General features: G+C 33.5%; 1 protein-coding gene across 1 annotated transcript in view; it reads left to right on the top strand.

Annotated features, from left to right (window-relative positions):
* Positions 1 to 20,989, top strand: part of DACH1 (dachshund family transcription factor 1) — a 423,135-nt gene that overhangs the window by 179,871 nt on the left and 222,275 nt on the right. The window contains exon 2 of the mRNA XM_047756207.1: positions 2,344 to 2,459. Coding sequence (XP_047612163.1) covers positions 2,344 to 2,459 — 116 coding nt within the window. The remainder of the gene's footprint in view (positions 1 to 2,343; positions 2,460 to 20,989) is intronic.

Raw genomic sequence — 20,989 nt, 5'->3', positions numbered from 1 at the left:
TAGGGAACTATTGCTATCTTAAAACAATTGGAAAACATGATTAAATTTACATTTTAGAGAAAATCCTTCCAAAATCAGTACAGAAAGTTATCTAGACTTTCCACTCCAGATTGTACAGTGGGATAAAACTGAAGGGATTGATCTGAAATATAGGTGCGGGGATAGAGAAAAGGGGATATCTTCATTGGGATGATATTTGGGAGTATAAAGGAAGAGAAAGATACAGCTGAATTGGGGATTTGGGGCTTAGTCAATGGGGTGCCTTTTTGTTGAACCAAGGAAAAATAATTTTTAATGGAGGAGTTGCAGCATTCAGATCTGGACATCTAAATCCTAGATTATTATAGAACATCCAAGCAAGGATTTCCAGTAGACAGGCCTTAATTTGCCAGAATCCCAGAAGGAAGATTTAGACTGTAGATAATACATTTAGCTGTTATTTCTTAACATCTCTGTGATAATAGAAGAGATCATTCAGGGAGAATCGAGACTATCAGTGGGCTGTTGGTGGACTCTAGGCAAATTACAGGAGGTAAGGAATCAGCTAAGGATGAAGAATAATAAATAAGAATCCGACTATGTAGCCAGAGAGATGCATCAGAATATGCAGGTCAATGTCCTTATTGGTTGTTGGTTAGCAAAACGAGCACGTGCATGATCTACTTACTCTTGGTTCAGAGTCCTCCAGGATCTGGCCTTCAGCAGTAAGTCTAGCAGTATGTTTTTCTGTTCCTCATCTGACTTTTTTCAACTCATTGGAAACAAATCTGTACATTCATACTTTTTCATGTTTCCATTCATTTCTTCCATTCCCACTAGAGTGCTTTCTTTCATTCTTTACCTCTCCCTGTCCAATTCAGTCTTCAGAATTCTCTTCTAATCTTTGAGAGCCATACAATCTTATCTCTCTTCTCTCAACATGGATGTACCATCATCCAGCCAAACTTCCAGTTAATGTTCAGATTGTAACTTGCTTAGAACACAGCACATTCTGGTTTGCACCATACTGCTTTAGGCAAAAGATTTGTCCCTCTTGGCAAGAGTATAAACTCCCAAAGACTAAGAATCCATTCTCCCATTAGCCTCTACAGTGACTTGCTTTGAAAACAGCAAGTGCTTACTAATATTTCTTAAATGACTAAATGTATTACTTATGCTAAATAGTAGAGATAGAATATTTTAGTCTGCTGATGAGGCAAAGGATCTCAGCTAAGGCTGACATGGAAATGCTTTTTAATGAAGGATCTCTTTGGAGGTTTTGATATATCTTGGCTCATATTGACCAGATAAATGATGGAAAAGCATTTCATAAAAGTACATTCGTGATACAGAGGCAAAGAGTGGAAACATAATGCTAATTATGTTTGTTTTAAAAATTGCTAATATTATATTCTTCATGTTCTTCTTATACAAGGATAGTGAATTCTTTTATCCTTTTCATCATCTGCTTTATGGTTTTAAAAATTATTCTTGTGCAGTAGGCAAGCAAAGAAGGAGCACTGCTAAAACACAAACATACAAAGTGTTTTTGTTTATCCTAAAGGCAGATATAAGGTGCTACACGGGCCATTTCTCAATGATGTCCTACAAATAATCCTAAGCCTTTACAATGTATTTTAGTATATTTAAAGTAAGGCAACCTAGCGAGGTTATTCATTTAAATAGAATAAGGGTTAAATGATAACTTGACTTATCTTTTAAATGACAAAAAATAAAGAAATTGCAAGACCTTTTCACACATTAGATATGTATTGTCATTTATCATCTAGATATCAGGCTAGCAGTGCGAAGTAATAAAACATATCATCGAAAAATGTGCTATAGGTCTGAATCACTCTTTCATTCCACCTCCCAGCTAACTGTAGTATTAAATCAAACAAGCAGAACATTTCCTTAGGCAGCCATTGCCTTTTAATTTCCTGAAGAACCTTAAAATATCATTCATTACAAGTACTACACATATTTGGTTTTTAAAAGTCTCATAAATCAATAGCAGGCTGACTGTAATAATTATTACAAGTTAGTGCATAATTTTCGTGCTGAAGGCTGCATGCAGAACTTTAGCATATGCAAACGAGGCAATTCAAACTGTGTATAGATATTAATATGAAGAAGCAGGTAACGAGGTGCAGGCTATGAATTATGCATCAAGAGTGGCTGATCTTCAATGAGGAAAATGAATTCAGCATGTAATCTAATTAGTGATGGAAGTCTATTACATCTAACTGCAAAAGCAACCGTCCTTGAAACAAATTTATTTACAGTCCATGTTACCACTTGAAACAACTTTGAAATGATGTGTAAGACAACAGCTTAATTGTAAAAATTTTTTGTTTGTTTCAGTTCTAGACCTGGAAGGCCTCCTAAGAGGACTCAAAGTGTCACCTCCCCAGAGAACTCTCATATCATGCCACATTCTGTCCCAGGCCTTATGTCTCCTGGGATAATCCCACCAACAGGTAAGAGTGCTACCTATTTATGCCAAAAATATTTAAAACCAGCCAATGCCAGAGCTCATATATATATACCTGTGTTTATATAGATACTTAGACTCAGCAGTTATGTTTTAGTCACAGTAAGATAATGCTACTGATGAGAATTTACTTCAAAATTATGATTATCATCATTCCTTTATTTGAAATAAAACGAAAGAAGTTTAATTGAACACAGTGCTAGGAGAATTCTAATTAATTCTCTTGCTGATATCAAACAACAAGTTGTGGTCCTTATGTTCTTGTTAAGGAATTGAAGCTCAGAGAGATATCGGACTTTCCCAAGGTCAATCATCTGGCCACTGTCAATGCTTATTCAAACCCAGGTCTCAGATGTCTAAGCTTATTTGTCATTTCATAGGAACTCCAAAATCCAGTCTATTTTGAATACACCTAAACAAACTAGTGTAACTATGCTGAATAGAAATATCTTCTATTTTTCCAAAATTATTTCTATTAGAAACATTTGAAAGCTGTTTACTACTAGAATTTTGTAAACTGTGCAAATAAAAATAGGGTCTTGACCACATATGCTCTCCACCATAAACAACTTCAATAATGTGCTACATGCAAAAATAATTCATTTGACTTTTACCACCTGGATGCATTCATTAATTCTTTTATATACTTACACACATCTGCCTACTTTCCATGTTTTATACAGACTCAACCAGATAAAAATAAAAATAATATATTATTATTATTCTATAACATAACATTTCTATTAATTCTTGCCATCATGAAAATTTACTGAGGAGATATACATATAAGCATTTAATTGTCATTTAACATGATGGATACAGGAAAGATAAACTGGCAAGATCAGGAGAAAGGCTTCATGTTTTTCTCTGAAATCTGATATGAATGTTTTCTTTTTCTTTTATAACATTTGAGTTTCTCTAAACCATAGTATAATTATGGGTATCTTATTTCACATTCCATACGTGGTTAAAAGCTCTTCAGAAGCAATGACCCTTTTAACTCACCTTTATTTTTGTAGCATCATCTAAATAGTTTGTTTGCTTTTGTGAACCTTTATCAACTATCCACTGAGTTGAATTTGAAGTTATTTGTTTATGTATTTAACTTTTTCAGTAATATAGCAAATATTCCTAAAAGTAGATAATTCACATGTCCAAGAAAGTTTTTGCAGACGAAAAAATTGAGAGAAAGAAAAAATGAAATCAATAGTGGAAAACAACCCAATTACAGAGCCGTTATCATCACTTCTGGTCATTTAGTTAGCCATGATTCACAAGCAGCTGTATCCTACTGCCTGAGATTCTAATTCCAAATTTTATATTTAGAAAAGAAGTAAGTAGGGTTTTGTTAAGCCTTAACTGCTTTTATTTAACTAGATAAAATTTCCTGACGTGTAGATTTTTTTGGGGGGGGCAGGGTGATACCACAGGCAAGATGGAAAGAAAATTTAACTTTTCATGTTATATGGCTGAAAGACTCAGGTGTGCTAGAAGAAACTTAACTTCTCAAAGGACTATGTTTTGAGGCTTTAAAGATAATAATTTTAATAGTCATTATTTTGTATTTGATAAATTTGTATTTACTCTCACTTATCAGCTATGTTTTGGGTGAAAAGTACTCTAGATGGTTTTCATATTAAAATAGGGAAGATATGGTTCCAAATTGCCTGCCAACATTTTAAGGTGGAAATAAATACTTTATTACCAAAGCCAAGGTGAGATAAGATGATGCAGTTACAATTGAACATTTCACATAATTAAGACCATCAAATAACTCTGAGGTAAGTGAAGTTTCTAAGTAATTAAAGATCATATGACAAAACTCAGGATCAAAGTATTGCCATTCTTGATAGATTTCTTTCTGAAATATTTTATACACTTTCCAGTTTGGTGAACAGAGACACTGAAGATAAATTTGATGTATATGGAGTTCCCGCCTTGGCTCAGCGGTTAACGAACCCAACTAGCATCCAGGAGGATGCGAGTTCAATCCCTGGTCTCGCTCAGTGGGTTAAGGATCTGGTGTTGCCGTAAACTGTGGTGTAGGTTGTAGATTCGGCTTGGATCCTTCATTGCTGTGGCTGCGGTGTAGGCCAGTGGCTGCGGTGTAGGACAGTGGCTACAGCTCCAATTTGACCCCTAGCCTGGGAACTTCCATATGCCACAGGTGCAGCCCTAAAAAGCAAAAAAAAAAAAAAAAAAGAAAAAAATTGATGTGTGATCGTGGACATTCATTTGGAAGGAGGAACATTTCATGTATTTCAATTGCTGTGCTGTCTCTTCAGATATTATTTTTAAACTTTTGTTCTTCCTAATATGTAGTGAGCCTAGAAACCAGGACTGCTCTCAAGTTCATAAAGCATTACATTGAAAAAGACCTTAAGCACTTATAATCCATGGAAGGATGAGGAAATGGAGACTCACCAAGAGAGTAGACTGGATTTGAAGGAGTGGATTTTGGACAGTTTAGTACTTTATAGAGCCCAGTGAATAGCTTTAAAACAGGGTGTGAGAGCTCATGCTTGGCTACTTTACTTACTTTCAATTTGTAGACATTAGTCCAAAGATTTGAAACTGCCAGAAGTTTGACTGTTGCACCTGACTGGTGCTATTTTAATATTTCAATAGGATTGCTTCTTTTTACATCAAAATTTTCTAGATGAAGAATTTTAGATTTTAGAGAATACAGACTAACATCTCTATCCCTTGAGAATGGGTTATTTACTAGCTAAAAACATCTGGAAATGTGATGGACTTAAAGAAATCTTATAGTTCTAAAGAGCTTATAACACTTTTCTCCCAAAGAGTGGTGTCTAGGGCGAATATGATTAAATATAGATATGTAGACTTGTATGCTACATACAATAAAACTTTATTTAAAAATAAAATGTTATTTAAAAATACTACTACTACTTTAAAAATAATTTTTTTTTCTTGAGATGGGAAAGATGAAGTATGTTTTTTTAAACAGTGAAAAAGTTTTATCAGTAATTTTGATATTAACCAAACAAGTTAGAGGACTTTTCTACTATATTTTTAACGTGTGAGTTTGGAGTTGAATTTTTTTTGTAAGACTAGCAAAACAACAAGCAAAGTTATAGACCTAAAAAAAAAGAAAGAAAGAAAGAAAAAAAAAACACCCACCCTCAAATCTCAAATCCTTTCTAAGATTTATATCATCAACTGCCTAAAAACATTGACCTATACTTTTGTACTTCAAGTATTATCATTTGAAAAGTATAGAAGATGCAAATTAGATTTACCTTCAAGTTTGCCAAATGGGGGAGGGATGTATTCATTTAGACAGTTTATAACAATCTGTCAATTTGTTTCTAATCATTCCCTAATTTTTCTTTTTAACCATTGAACATTGGAGTTAAATAATAATCTTTCCTAGAGGAATATGTTTTTCAGGAAAATATTTTGACCATTTTTATGTTTTTGGAAAAGCATCTTCCTAGCCCTAAGAGTATGTATTTAGGTATCTACAACTTGAAAGAAAAAGAAAAAAACCTTGAGATTGCTTATGGGGTTATCTGTTTGCTATTTTGGTTGTTCAAGTAGGCTTGTGTGTAACCTCAGAAGGGGGTGTGGGCAGATGGTGATAATTTCCAAAATTTATGGTTGTCACCTGATACCATAGCAACCAGAAGTGGAAGTTAATGAAAGAAAGAAGGCTCTTTGTAGAGGCTCACAACACAACACCTCCTGGAGGGCTCCCTACATTTATTTGGACTGAGCACATGTCATAAATCATTTTTGATAATAAATACCAGTTTGGAATAAATCCACCCTAGCAACAGAGTTCCAATAACATTCATACTTTTTATAGAATCATGTGTATTTTGCAGTTATGGAAAGGGTTATTTGGGAATTCTAAATATTCCTGTCTTGTACTGGCAGTGCAATTTGTATAGCCTACACGGACAACTTCCTGATTTTCTCTTTGGGGCAGAAAGCAAACGAGTTTTGAAATACAATTTTCATCTAAGTCTTAAGAAGTAACACAGTGAGTCCCAATTATTTGCATGTAAAAATTTTTTTTAAAGTTATCCATTATTTTTCCCTAAATCTTCAAGTTAGATTAATGAATGATTCATAGTTTTACTTCTTGAATACATCTTTTTGTTTTATTGTGACCTTGTAGACTCATAATCAATATGCCTTCAGGATTTTAAAAAGCAATTGTAAACACACATTCACTATGCTTAAAAGGTAAGAGCTTATAAATGCAATTTTACCATTTTGGAAATAATACTAGGCCAGAGCAATATTAATCCAGAGTTAATCCTGTTGAAACATTCTTATCTTAAAAAAAGAACAGGAAAATATTCTCGTATGGATTTATAGTTCAAAAACATTTTCAAAGTTTATAGTCTTTATTTTTCTTGCTAAATATTACTCACTAACTGTCAACAACAAACTATCCATTTTTATAATATCAGTTTTGTAATGTTTTAAATTCGTAAAGTATTTCAACTTCTGGGAAAAAATTCAAAGTGAGGAAACGTGCCTGGCATGTTGGGAAGCTTATTTTAACAAATGCATTGTATCCCCTGGGGAGACACACAAATAAGGGTAACAAAAAATGCATAAGTGAAACAGCCACAAATGGATTGATCATCTTCACTAAGTTAAACCTAACAATCCATTGAATGCTTCGCTCAAAGAGTAAAGATGACCCAAACTATTTATTTAAATCATTGATATTTAGGTTCTATGTGTAAGTATGTATTTTCATACATGAATATGTAGGGACCATTTTTGAAGTTTAATTGCTGGGTGTTTTGAGGGTAGTGCATTTAGCATATCGGTATTTCATGCATATTTCCCTTTAAACTTTTCTTGGAGAGAATAAAGTCACACATCTTCTTCCCTTTCTGGAAGGCGAGCATATACACCAACTTCATCATTTTAATTTATTTGGTTTTAAAATTTGCATTAAGCACCCTTTTACTGTCCTGTGGCTGATCTAACAAATTACCACTACTTGGTGACAAAAATAGTGACTAAAATAAACAAAAATAAATTCTATCACAATTTTGGAGAAGCTCAAAATCATTGTCACTGGGCCAAGTCATGGTGTTGGCAGGGCCACACTCTCTTTGGCTGCTTTGGGAGCACTTGTTATTTTCCTTGCCTCTTTGAGCTTCTAGAGATTGCAAACTCTCCTTTGTTTGTGGCTCTAATTTCCACCCTGCCCTCATCGTGTGTGTGTGTGTGTGTGTGTGTGTGTGTGTGTGTGTGTGTGTGTGTGTGTGTGTGTGTGTGTGTCTGCCTGTCTGTGTCTAAAATCTCCCTCTGCTTCTCTTGTAAGGATCCTTGTGACTGTATTTAGAGCCCATCAGAGAGTCCAGGAATAACTCCTCCATCTCCAAATCCTTGACATAATCACATCTGCAGTGACTCTTTTACCATATAAAGTGGCTTTCACAGGTTCCCAGATTAGGATATGGGCATAACACTGGGGATTATTATTAGCCTTCCACACTCAGAAAGTGACTGATTGAAGTATTTAGAGGGGCCCAACTGTGATGTGAAAGACAAAAATACCAAGAGATTTGGGTGAGTTTTGTTTCCTGTGGTGTCCCAGTATGTCGAATACTGCTTGTCATGAAGCACATACCCAAATACTTGCTCAATGAATATAGCTAATATATGTGGGTTTTGGGGTTTTTTTTTTGGTCTTTTTTGCCATTTTCTTGGGTCGCTCCCATGGCATATGGAGGTTCCCAGGCTAGGGGTCGAATCCAAGCTGTAGCCACCGGCCTACGCCAGAGCCACAGCAACGCGGGATCCGAGCCGCATCTGCAACCTACACCACAGCTCACGGCAACGCCAGATCCTTAACCCACTGAGCAAGGGCAGGGATCGAACCCGCAACCTAACGGTTCCTAGTCGGATTCGTTAACCACTGTGCCACGACAGGAACTCCAAATATAACGTGTTTAATAAAGGATTTCTGAGAGAAATGATTATGCTTCAGAGCTGCAAATTTAAACACTGGTGTACAATGGAGCTTATAAAATCCTATTAAACATAGTTAGGCTCCAGATTAAAGATGCAGAGGCTAGTGTCTAAAAGAGGTGTACTACATAAATGGAGGACATTATTTATTTTTTTTTATGGGCTGCATTGGCTACTTTACGCATTATCATCAGCAACTGATGAAATCTATATGTATAGATTGATATCTAGTTATGTAATATTTACAGGAATAAAATGGCAAAATAGAGTACATTAACATTTAAAATTCCTGCATATAGGAATTCCCTGGTGGCTCTGTTGAGGCTTAGGTCACAGGTGCAGTGCAGGTGCAGTCCCTGGCCGGGGAACTTCCATGTGCCAAAGACGTGGCAAAAAAATAAAATAAAGTATAATCCTGCATGTATGTATAAATATATTGCACCCACACTGTCTTTATATAGAACTAGTATAACACATATCTGAATACAGTGTAGCTCATCATTTAACTGAATGTAAATATAGCTGTTGTATGAAGAGCTAGATAATAAATATATTTACTTTATTAAATATGTAGTATACTTTAAAATCAAACATTTCAGTCATAATATACCCTGGCTATTATTAGCATAAAAATGCATAAAAATCTTTTCTTTGCCAAGGTCTTTGAGCAAAGATCTGTTATTTTAGATTTAATTAAATAACCACATATTACTAGACTTCTGGACATCTCTCATCTACTTAATTTAGAAGAAAATTAGTCCTTTCTTCCCTAATTTGTTTCCCTCTTCCGAGTTTCTATTGAGTTGCGTGGTCTCATACTCCTATATTGAGTTGTACTCAGACTTATAATCTACTTAAACTTCTCTCTCAGTAGATTTGCAGTAATGAAGTTGCTAATATACTTAATTGACTAATTGCAAGATATTATTTGCTCCTTTTTTAGTAATATGATGCATCCTTTGACAAAGAGAAGTTTATTTATTTATTTTTGTCTTTTTAGGGCCGTACCTCCAGCACATGGAAGTTCCCAGGCTAGGGGTCAAATCAGAGCTATAGCTGCTTGTCTAAGCCACAGCAACTCCAGATCCTTAACCCACTGAGCAAGGCCAGGGATTGGACCCGAGTCTTCATGGATACTAGTTGGGTTCGTTACCATTGAACCACAACAGGAATTCTAAAGAGAATTTTATTTACATTACGAAAAGCAAATCAGGAGTTCCCATCATGGCGCAGCAGAAATGAATCTGACTGGGAGCCATGAGGTTGCTGGTTCAATCCCTGGCCTTGCTCAGTGGGTTGAGGATCTGGTGTTGCTATGAGCTGTGGTGTAGGTCACAGATGCAGCTTTGTTATGGCGTTGCTGTGGCTGTGGCAGCAACAGCTCCAATTGGACCCCTAGCCTGGGAACCTCTAGATGCCTCAGATGTGGTCCTAAAAAGACAAAAGACAAAAAAAAAAAGCAAATCAGATTTTGATTCACTTTTTTATTATGATGGTGGATGATGTGTGGATTAGTAGCAGTTTTTTGGATTCTTCATTATTTGTGGGATTTTCATACAATGTTCTAGTCCTTTGCTTAATATGTCACATGTGATCTTTTATCACTCATTGTCATTACTTGACCAGTAAGAGGTTCTATTACTATCTTACTTCCTTCACTAAGAGAAGTGAGAAATACATTAAATAGTGTTTCTTCAGGAAAAACAACTCACACTGCTGTTGATATATTTTGAATATTCCTAAAGATACTGTAGAGAAAAAGTCATATAAGCTAAATAGAGTTATTTGTTTATCTCTTTCTCTGTCTTTGATAGCCTTTCCCCTCTGAGGTTAACTTCAGAGTTTCAAAGCCTTCCCTTAATGGCATGCTCCAGTTTTGTTATTAAGGATTTAATCATATCATGTTGAAATTTCCTTATATTTTCTCCATGGATTTAGGGAATATGTTTTACACATTTACACTATTCTTTGTAAAGAAATAGAATTGCTAATTTAAAGCGTTAGACAGAACCAAACATTTCAAATAAATTTTCCAAATGGCAGTATTAATAAAACCTGAATTCAGTTTCTTAAAACATTTATTGCCCTAGTCATGAATGAACTTAAGACCCAAATGAAAACATTCTACATGAAAGACACTGGTTTTATTATACAATCATATAAATCAACATTGTGATAGAACTTCTGAACATGCTAATAGACCTGAGCTTAATGGATAGTAATTTAAAGTCCAGATAAAGAGAAACAACAATACAAATTTATTCTGTGCTTAAGATGACATCTGGAATAGTATGTTCAGTCATGGCGCCACAATTTTTAGCAGGACATTGACAAACTATGAGCATTGAGAGAATAGCCTAGATGATAGGGATTTGGAAATGATGGTGATGTTTAGTCTTAAAGACTTTCAGAGTGTCTAAAAGTGGATGATAGAGTAGATTCATGTTGTCCTCTTCCAAGGACAGAAATCTAACTGACGAATAGTAATTACAAAGAGGTCCGCATTGGCTTCCATGAGAAAGAGCTTGGCTACAAGGAGAACTATGTAAGTGTGGAGCATATTACTCATAAAATCTTAACTTGTCCTTCTAATAGAAGGGTCAAGAGGAAAGCGGGATGAAAAGTTGTTAGCATAGTATTTATATTTTTATCAGCCATATAGTTCATGGTACAAAAGTGTAATGGTGTACAAGTGTGGTAGCATTAAAAAAAAAAAAAAAATCCCTATCTCCCTGACCACTAGCCATTCATTCCCTCTCTTAGTAATCACTGTTGTTAGGGAAATGTGAATGTAATTTTGCACTGGATGGAGATAGATTGAATAAGGCAATATTATTGCCTTCTAATTATAAAGCTTGATGATTCCATTTTATTTTATGTTAAATTATTGTTCTAAACTCTAGGTGATGCCTTTCTGGTTAAAGGGCATCCATCCTTCAGGGTTTATTATATTCTCTTTGATATTCTCATAGTTTTTGAGATAGTTTTTCAAAATTACTTTTGAGATGAATGCTTCATATTTACATGCTATTGTACTGTTTGTTACACTGGTTTTTATGGATGGAAGAGTTAACTCGTGGATAAGATTGACTATGGTAAGCTAACAAATACTTTTTTTCAGGTTAAAAGAAGAAAATTTTTTTTTTTTTTTTTGCTTTTTAGGGCTTCACTCATGGCATATGGAGGTTCCCAGGCTAAGGGTTGAATTGGAGCTGTAGCTGCTGGTCCACACCACGGCCATAGCAACACAGAATCTGAGCCGTGTTTGTGACCTACATCACAGCGCATGGCACCACTGGGTCCTTAACCCACTGAACAAGGCCAGGGATCAAATCTGCTTACTCATGGATACTAAATGGGTTCATTAGCACTGAGCCGCAATGGGAACTCCAAAAGAATATTAAATTTTTTTTTTCCTCCTTTGTTCTCTCTGCTCTTCTTTCATGGGTACTTCGTTGAAGTGGTCCATAGCTGTAAGATTAACCAGTAAGAGGAGGAAATGGCAATCATTAAGTATTATATAAGAGAATACTTTTAACTGTGGTAGGATTTGGGATGAGGGGTGAGAAAAAGTATTATTGAAGCAATAAAGATCATCAGAAATGATTGTCTAAAGACATGGACTCTTTAAGGGATTTAAATAGAAGGCCTTGAACTTGACTCTAAATCACTTTGGCCTTTTCACTTTGAAAAAATGAAGTCTCCAAGAGAGGAGTCAATTCTTGAAATTCATGGAAACCTTCCAAAGATACAATTTTTAAAATGTGTAATAACTGAACTCGTTGGACATTTTGATCTTTTATTTCCTTCATCTATAACAAATAATCTTTTTATTATATCAAAATTATTTTTCTCATTCAATTTCCATGAATGTCAAATAACACAATTTATAACAGTATTCTGTAAACGATGAAGCTAGACAAAGATAAAGTATTGTTATTGTAATTAAACTGGCTGATCCAAATGCTACTGATTATTATAGCTGGCTCTCTATGTTCATACCAATTCCTTAGGATTTATGAATAAAATTGGTGATTTTAAAAAATGTATAGCTTAGGTTTAGGAAATCTTGGTTTGGTAAGTTATTCTAATTTGTTTAAATATGCTCTATAAATATTCCTAATGGATGTAGTTAACACTACAATTTGGTTATTACATATTTACTTTTCAGGACTTAATGACAATAAATACTTTTTATAAAATTTTGTTTATGGGCAGAATAAGCCTTGTGGCTATGAAATGTCATTGCTTCTGTTATATGTTCAAACTGTCATATATTGCTTTCAGAAAATATGCACACTAAAAATCGTAGTAGACCTTAAAAATGAAAATTGTTCTTAATTGATTACAGCTGTATGCTGTGCTATTAATTGTTGAAAATGAATCGACATATAGTATAAAGTAAACGATAAGCCAGTTTTCAAAATGATAAAACTGTAGCCTAATTCAATATATTGAATCATATTATGCAAACACATTTGCACTTCATTAAGGAAGTAGTCAGTATAATTAATGTGAGAGCATTTTACCATGTTCACTTGTTGATATATGACTAAAGATACATACAGTACGTTAAACTCTTTCCAGATCTACTTTTGTGCCATTTCACATTTTAACTGGTTACCATAAGCTAGATTCCTAGAAAAGACCAAAATAGATTTCATTCTTTTATCTTTGCTGATTTTAGAATATGATGAGTATGATTTCCTTTTAAGGACATGTATTTTTTTTTCCCCCAAACAACATAATAATTGCGATATGACTCCTACCTTGGAAGAGAAAAGCCTAGCTTTCATCCACTTCCTCATCACTTCTCGTAGGGTGACCTTGATTAACACTCTCTGGCCTCACTTGCTCAATCACCACAAGGTAGATACTCGTATTCAGAACCTTATTTTAGAGGAGAGGGAAAAAATGACCAAAAAAATAAAAAATAAAATAAAATAAACCACAAAACACACAAAAAAACTTGTCCAAAGTTTCACTGTTATGTGCTAGAGACCGTTTTCAATTCAAATTTTCTAACTCCAATTTATTTATTATTTTTCTATGTCTAGCTGCCTTCTGAAATACTTGCTTTATCATTTATAAACCAAACATCATAAGATCTGCCTTATCGCTTACCTGATAGGACTTTGTGAAGAACAAATGAGCTAATGTATCACTAAGTGCTTTACAAAGTCTTATATACAGAAAGATGTCATCTGATATTTGGTTTTACTATGATGATTCTCAAAACAGAACTTTTGCCTTGTTCTAAATAGAATGCCAGTTATTTATTTCTCAGTTCTAACACATCGGTTCTGGAAATGAGTCCTTTCTTATATTTATGTCATCACGTTGTAATCATTTCCTCAGTTTTTTTTTAATGGCTTTTGTATCTTTTGATTAGCTCAAAAATATTTTTCTCCTGATACAATCCTCTTCTCATGTCAATGATTACTTTTTGATCATCATGATATATAGAATTTTATGATTCATATTTAATTCACTGAAATGCCTCTTAACATCAAATCCTTTGATGGAATATCATTTCATCACACATATTCCCATTAGTTTTCATTTTAAAATGCAAATATATGTGGAGAGATTATTTTTTTAGATATGTATGTTCTAATGATTTGAGTTTGTCTCCTGGGATGTAAAGATATGACTTAAAGAAACAGTGTGGAATTTTTAAGTATTAAAAGGGATGTAAGACTCTTTGTTTACTCCAAAGGGCTATGACATTATAAGTGACTATTTTGGGTTAGACTTACAAATGTGATGCTATATTTTTAAGATTCTCTTTAAACATGTATAATATTTAATATTAAATTCAAAAATGTTTAATCCCTCTACTAATGCGTTATTCCCCAGAAGTCAATTTTTGAGCTGTTCTTTCCCCTATTAGAGCATCAAGATGAGAAGTATTTTATAAATGTGAAAATGTTGCATTGCGAATGTTTTCAAAGTCTTCTCTTCTATTTGGATACCTTCACTCATCTATTCAAGCAGTAAATGCCTTTGTATTATTTATTATCTTATACTGCTTAATGAAATCCTTCCAAGGGATTATATTAGAGTGAAGCCATTTCAGAAGAATGACATGGAACCCTGTTAATTTAAATGGGTATAAATGCAAGTATCTCTGAATTTCAAGAAAATTAATCTCTTACTGCTACAATATGACAATATTTTGAAGTTATTTGAGCATGAGATTCATCTCATCACACCTAACCTTTAAGTTACTTATTGAATAAATTACATTTAAGCATACCATTCCAAGGAGAACCCGTTACCATATGACCTGTCCATATGAGTTGTCTTTTTGATTTATAACGGCAATTGCTTTCTCGGCATGGATTTCATGACATAATAATATTCTATGAATTTTTGAAATTACAGTGAGCTTCACATCAATCATGTATAATAAAATACCATACGTATCAATGAGAGAGGACTATTGGAAGGTAGACATTTTAGAAATATGCACTTCTCCCAAATACCAATATCGCGATTTTAATGCAATGGGCAGATTGCTTTTTTTTAATATTCTTTAAATTGATCATAAAAATAGTCAGCATCATCACTCCCATTAGTGCACTATTCTATATTCTTAGCAGTTATCTTCTTTTCCTTGAATGTGTTAACTGTCTGTCCAGCTAATTTTGCCTAGACCTCTATTGTTCTTGGCCTGAATTCAGGGAAATATATTCCTTCTGGAGTTCCTAGGCATTACTGTCTTAAATTTTAGGATTATAGTTAAACGCATATGACATGGGCTACCATTATCTGCCCATGTTTCTTTTATCTGTAAGAATCAGAGAGATTTAAACTGAGATCTTAACTATGTAAAGAGTTGAGTGTGCTGCTGTTTTTCTCCACTTTGTCTTCACACACTATGACTGAAAATATCTTGAATTATAGTCTTTCCTGAGTATTTATGCTATTCTATAAGGAAAAAAATTGTACCCAGCATTTGCTAACAGCGGCTGCATCACTTTTAACTTTAACTTAGTTTTGTTCCTAAAATGCGATGCTAAAAAGCATGTGTGATTTTTCATTTTGTCATATTTTAATGTCATCTTGTCATTAACAATCATTGCATTTTCTTATTACATTTCTCATTTGTCGTTTCATTTTCTTATTTCTTCTATAATTTAGCATGGTTTTCTTAAATGCAATATGCAATTCTTAAGTAACATTTTGGAAACCCTATGAATACATTTAAAGAGGACTTTAATTTTTTAGCAAACATTTTAAAAAGCTTTTTTCAAATTTGTAATCTCAACCATGTGGCTTACAAAACCACTATTGCAGATGTAAAACACAAAAAGAGAATATTTTTGCAAGTGAAAATATTTGAGATTATTTGCTTGAAATAATCTACTTCTTATACGCCTTTTTAATAGATATTCTTGCAGTTATATTGCATATTTACTATACAACTTTGGCTATACATACTCTCCAGTGGAAAGAAATGAAACCAATGTATCATACACACACATTTTATTGAAAAACTTCAAACGCTTTTTGTACATAGAATCAGTAGCTATGTCAGTGCTTTTCACTACTCTATCTTCAGTTGCTGGCATGATATCTGGTCAAAGTATTGTTAAGTTAAAAAGATTTAATCAGGAGGAGTCCCCATCGTGGCTCAGTGGTTACTGAATCCGACTAGAAACCATGAGGTTGCGGGAGATCCCTGGCCTTGCTCAGTGGGTTAAGGATCCAGGGTTGCTGTGAGCTGTGGTGTAGGTTGCAGACGTGGCTTGGATCCTGCGGTGCTGTGGCTGTGGCGTAGGCCAGTGACTACAGCTCCGATTAGACTCCTAGCCTGAGAACCTCCATATGCCATGGGAGTGGCCCTAGAAAAGGCAAAAAGACCAAAAAAAAAAAAAGATTTAATCAATCAATATAGCCTGATTAAAATAAGGGGGAGTGCAAACATTTGTGTAACCATTACATGATAGCAAGTTTGCTAATAGTTAAAGAAGAATTTATTTCTCATATCAAATTACAAAGAAGTACTGTTTATCCCATTTTTCCTATAAATAAATTAAGGCACAAATAGTTTAAATAAGTTGCTCCAGTTGAGAAGACATTGTAAGGGGATTGACCTCAGAGCTAGGTAATTATAAATTCTGTTATCACTGTATCATCTGCTCCAAGAAGTGCATTAATTTTGAGTAGAATTGAAATAGGATGACTAGAAGTAAAGGACTTTTTAAAGATGGTAGATTCAAATTTTTAAAGAGTACTTCAAATTTTCATCAACATGTGTAATCTTAATTTGAATAACTCACAATACAACTTCACATACTGGAAAGATAAATCATATTTTTGTATTGTAGGTATTCTAAACACTAGTTTAATATTAGGTGGAAGCTTAAATTATTTTAAAATAGTTATATTTTAAAGAGTTAAGATGTTCACTGCTTTTATCTAGAGGCTTAGTATAGAAGCAACAAAAGAATAGAGTGAGTGATGTTAAAAATTGTATTTCAGGAGTTCCCTGGTAGCTCAGTTGGTTAAGGATATGGCAGTGTCACTGCTGTGGGTTGGGTCACTGCTGTGGCATGGATTCCAGGAACTTCTGCATGCTGTGAGCACAGCCCAAAAAAAAAAAAAATTTGTATTTCATAATGCATATAATCAAACTTAACTACTTAATAAGACACTATATTTGATTTTGAATTTTAACTTGACTATCTTTTTATTAAGTGTTATTGGAAAAAAAAGTAAGCCTTTTTAAAAATTGCACTCTGCTAAATAATGTTAAGACTGACTGATAAGTGTTTCATGCTATTAGAATTATTTCTGAACTTTATGAATAGTCAAGCACAATGTAGTATTATTACCTAAGTCCAAAGTATACTATTTTACCCCAAATAATTGTAAAAAAAATTCTTAACTTTATTAATCATTCAATCTTTAGGTTTTCATTTGCCCTATTCCTAATTACTAAGAAATCTCTATGTTACTACTTATTTGTGCAATTGATATATTACCTGATTGAGGCATGGTAACAATTGGCATCCAAGGGCAGTTAAATATGGGCCCTTATTTCTAAGATTTATAGCAATGCTTTCACTGCTTTTTATCAAATATTAAACTGTTTGATATAAATGGCAAAGTAGTTGGAGCTATATTTCAAATATGTAATTCTTAAGTTATTGTAACTTTTTGGAAAAGAGAAAAACACTATTCATAACCCTACTGTGCATGTAGCATATTTCCTTTTTTTTATAAATGCTGAGTCCATGCTCACATATACAAAATATGTACCAGAATATCCTGTGATTTTTCAAAATTCAGTGAGCCACTTGTTTATAAATACGGTTTATAAATATAGCGTATATAAATACACTATTTCAGAATTGTTTTAAAGCAAATATGTTGGATTCACAGTTTCATCATTAGCATTATTCCAAATTTCATATCGGTCTTTACAATCTAGGTTTAGGATTCTTCTTCCTCTATGCCTTGTATCTGTAATAATTGTGAGCCCTTGAATTTTTACCATTTTCACATTAAGATCTCAATGAAATGGAAATGGAAATTATTTCAATAATGTATGCCTGGAGCATTTCAAATTCTACATTTATTTTGTTAGTCTACTTCATCCTGTTTTCCAAAGGTGGGGAAGAAAAAGTTGTTTCTGAAATTCACAAAAAGTTTAGTCTTGATAGAAAAAAATGAACCTATAGCATTTTTTATTTTACACTGAATCTCAAAATTCAAATGAAAGATTTGAATATTAGGACCTTGACTTGACTCACCTCTGCTTAATTTTGACAGTTGTCGTAAAGTGAATTTAGTGTTTAATGAAATTTTCTGGACTGATAACTCAAGACCTGAAGGGAACAATTCTAGTAGTGAGAAAGTAATTTTCTGGCCTAATTACACCTTCGACCTCACTACAAAGTCTGTCAACAAAAGTGCCAGGTTTGATCATGATTTTTTTTGACGTGTATTCACCAACCTACTTCACACAGGAGACTTTTAACAATAGCATTTGGTGTTTTCAACCGAAGATTTTACATTTGGGGATCAAAACTCAATGTACTGTTGCCAGTAAGTGAGTCACTTAAATCCCTTTTAGATTTGGAAAAATTATATACATATTAATGAGCTTTACATACTGCACTCTTCAGAAATTTACAGGACTATATTATTTGAGATGGCCATGCAAATTATATCAAGTATTAGCCCACGAATGACGAATTGGGTTTTAAAAAAATTGAACAGCTGGAGGCTCTAGAAGCTGTATTCACTCTAAGATCTTGGTAGAGTTCTAATTTTGGGGAATCTATACAACCAGGCTCTTAAGTGGTATAAATCCTTGATGAAGCTCAACCACTAAATACATTTATTTACATTTCTGAGAGTCCCTATATTTCAATGATATAATAGTTTCTGTAGGGGGAGGGAGTGGGAGGGATCTGGAGCTTGGGCTTATCAGACACAACTTAGAATAGATTTACAAGGAGATCCTGCTGAATAGCATTGAGAACTTTGTCTAGATACTCATGTTGCAACAGAAGAAAGGCTGGGGGAAAAATGTAATTGTAATGTATACATGTAAGGATAACCTGACCCCCTTGCTGTACAGTGGGAAAAAATAATAATAAATAATTAAAAAAAATAGTTTCTGTTTAATTGTTCACCCTTGAATTCTTTCCCCAATATCTCTTTGACCAGAAGACATTTAACTCCATATTTTTCATGTGAATCCAGACTCTGCTCCCCAGTATATCCTTTCAACCTATTTTGCTTTCTCTTCCTCCTTCTCTTCTTGAATTTTATATTAAACAGTTTAAATGTCAAATGTTGTTAATAAAACTATTAACAACATTTTGCTTTCTCTTCCTCCTTCTCTTCTTGAATTTTATATTAAACAGTTTAAATGTCAAATGTTGTTAATAAAATCTTCTGTTTAGCAGAGGGTAAAAATCTGATTAAAGAAAGAAAGGAACAAAAGATAACTGATGTTCTTGAATTACCTTTCCCGCCGTTTCTGATTTTAATCCCTCAGTTGGAGAAAACACAAACACATGCACACACACTCATACACACATTTCTAAGTTCTAAAAAATAAGGGATATATAGTGATTAAATATAGTATCTTAAATTTACAGCTAATCTGATATGAATATGTGTTATATTTATTATCATGAAACAAACTCAAAACAATATCAAAAGTCGTTTTTGGAATTTATACCTTAGAAATGTTTATTCATGTATTCAAAAATATTTATCATGTGTTTTAGGAGTTACGAAGATAAATGACATTGCCTCTCAATACACTGTAATTGAAGGTACAAAGGTGCAGTGACAGAAAGATATATACAAAAGCACTATAGGTTTTCTAAAGAGGAAGAGAAAACTAGGGGATTAACCTAAAAGTAGAATCATTATCATCATTGTGGGAAGTGGCATTTGATATTGACTTAAATGGGTAGGATTTGAAGTAAAAATATATTTATTTGTATAACACAAGTATGTGAAAAATAAATTTGATAACATTTTTGTGAAAGAAATTTGGGTTTTACATTGATCACAAGTATGACATTATTGAAGATTGAAGGCATTATTGGCTGATTAATGAATGTATAATTTTCAGATCATAAGAGCATTAGTAATTGTTGCCCTCTATTGGGATTTATTATATTTCAATTACTAAGTTCTTTTACATATATTGGCTCATTTAATCCCTGTAATATGACTTTGGGTAGTTATTATTGTTTCTGTTTTGTAAATTAGTAAATTTTGGTACTGACTTTTCTTGCTCAAAACTGTTAACCTGACACCCAAGCCTATCTCCTAGTTTGTATGCAATGGCCACACATGCTTATCAGCGTCATTGTGTCCACTTATGGTTATTATTTTGATCATTATTTTTAAAAGTATCTATTCATCAATAATCCATTTCATACTAGACATTTTTTTTTCAACACTAACATTTGATGTTTTTAACCTGAGTTTGATTTTTGCCTCTGGAAATAATACCTCAATGTGCTATTGCCAATATGGTGATTCACTCTAGTCCATTTTAAATGAGACAAATTATGTGGGTGCTAATGAGCTCTACATATTGTATTCTTTCGGCAGCAGTCTTGCTTGCTTAGACCATATCAACAGTATTGTGTCCATTTATGGTTATGATGTCTTAAGAAGCCACAAAAGGAAACAGTTTGTTCAAACTGGGTAACCAGAACTGGAATTTATTCTCCTAAGAGCAGTTGAAGGAAATTAAGATAAAGAAACAGAGCTTTGGGGGAAGGACATAGATTAATTCTTCACTGTTTTAGAAGGTAGGACAGATAAGGATCACTCATGAAAGAAAGACTTATGGGGGAAAAAAGAAAATTGCAAATGTTGACCCACTGGTCTTGATATCTCATTATAAATGTCTTGACTATTTCTCTCATAATTTTATTTAAATTTATGATAATTTTGTAAATATTATTATTATTATTACTAGTTCTAAGATTCAATATGCTGACAAAATAAAAATGAAAATTCCAAGGAGTCATCTTACCTAAAACCTTTTATTTGATATTT

Source organism: Phacochoerus africanus, chromosome 13, assembly GCF_016906955.1.
Source record: "Phacochoerus africanus isolate WHEZ1 chromosome 13, ROS_Pafr_v1, whole genome shotgun sequence".
NCBI classification, from domain to species: domain Eukaryota; kingdom Metazoa; phylum Chordata; class Mammalia; order Artiodactyla; family Suidae; genus Phacochoerus; species Phacochoerus africanus.
The sequence above is the reverse complement of the archived record's forward strand: the minus strand, read 5'-3'. Positions and strand labels throughout refer to the sequence as shown.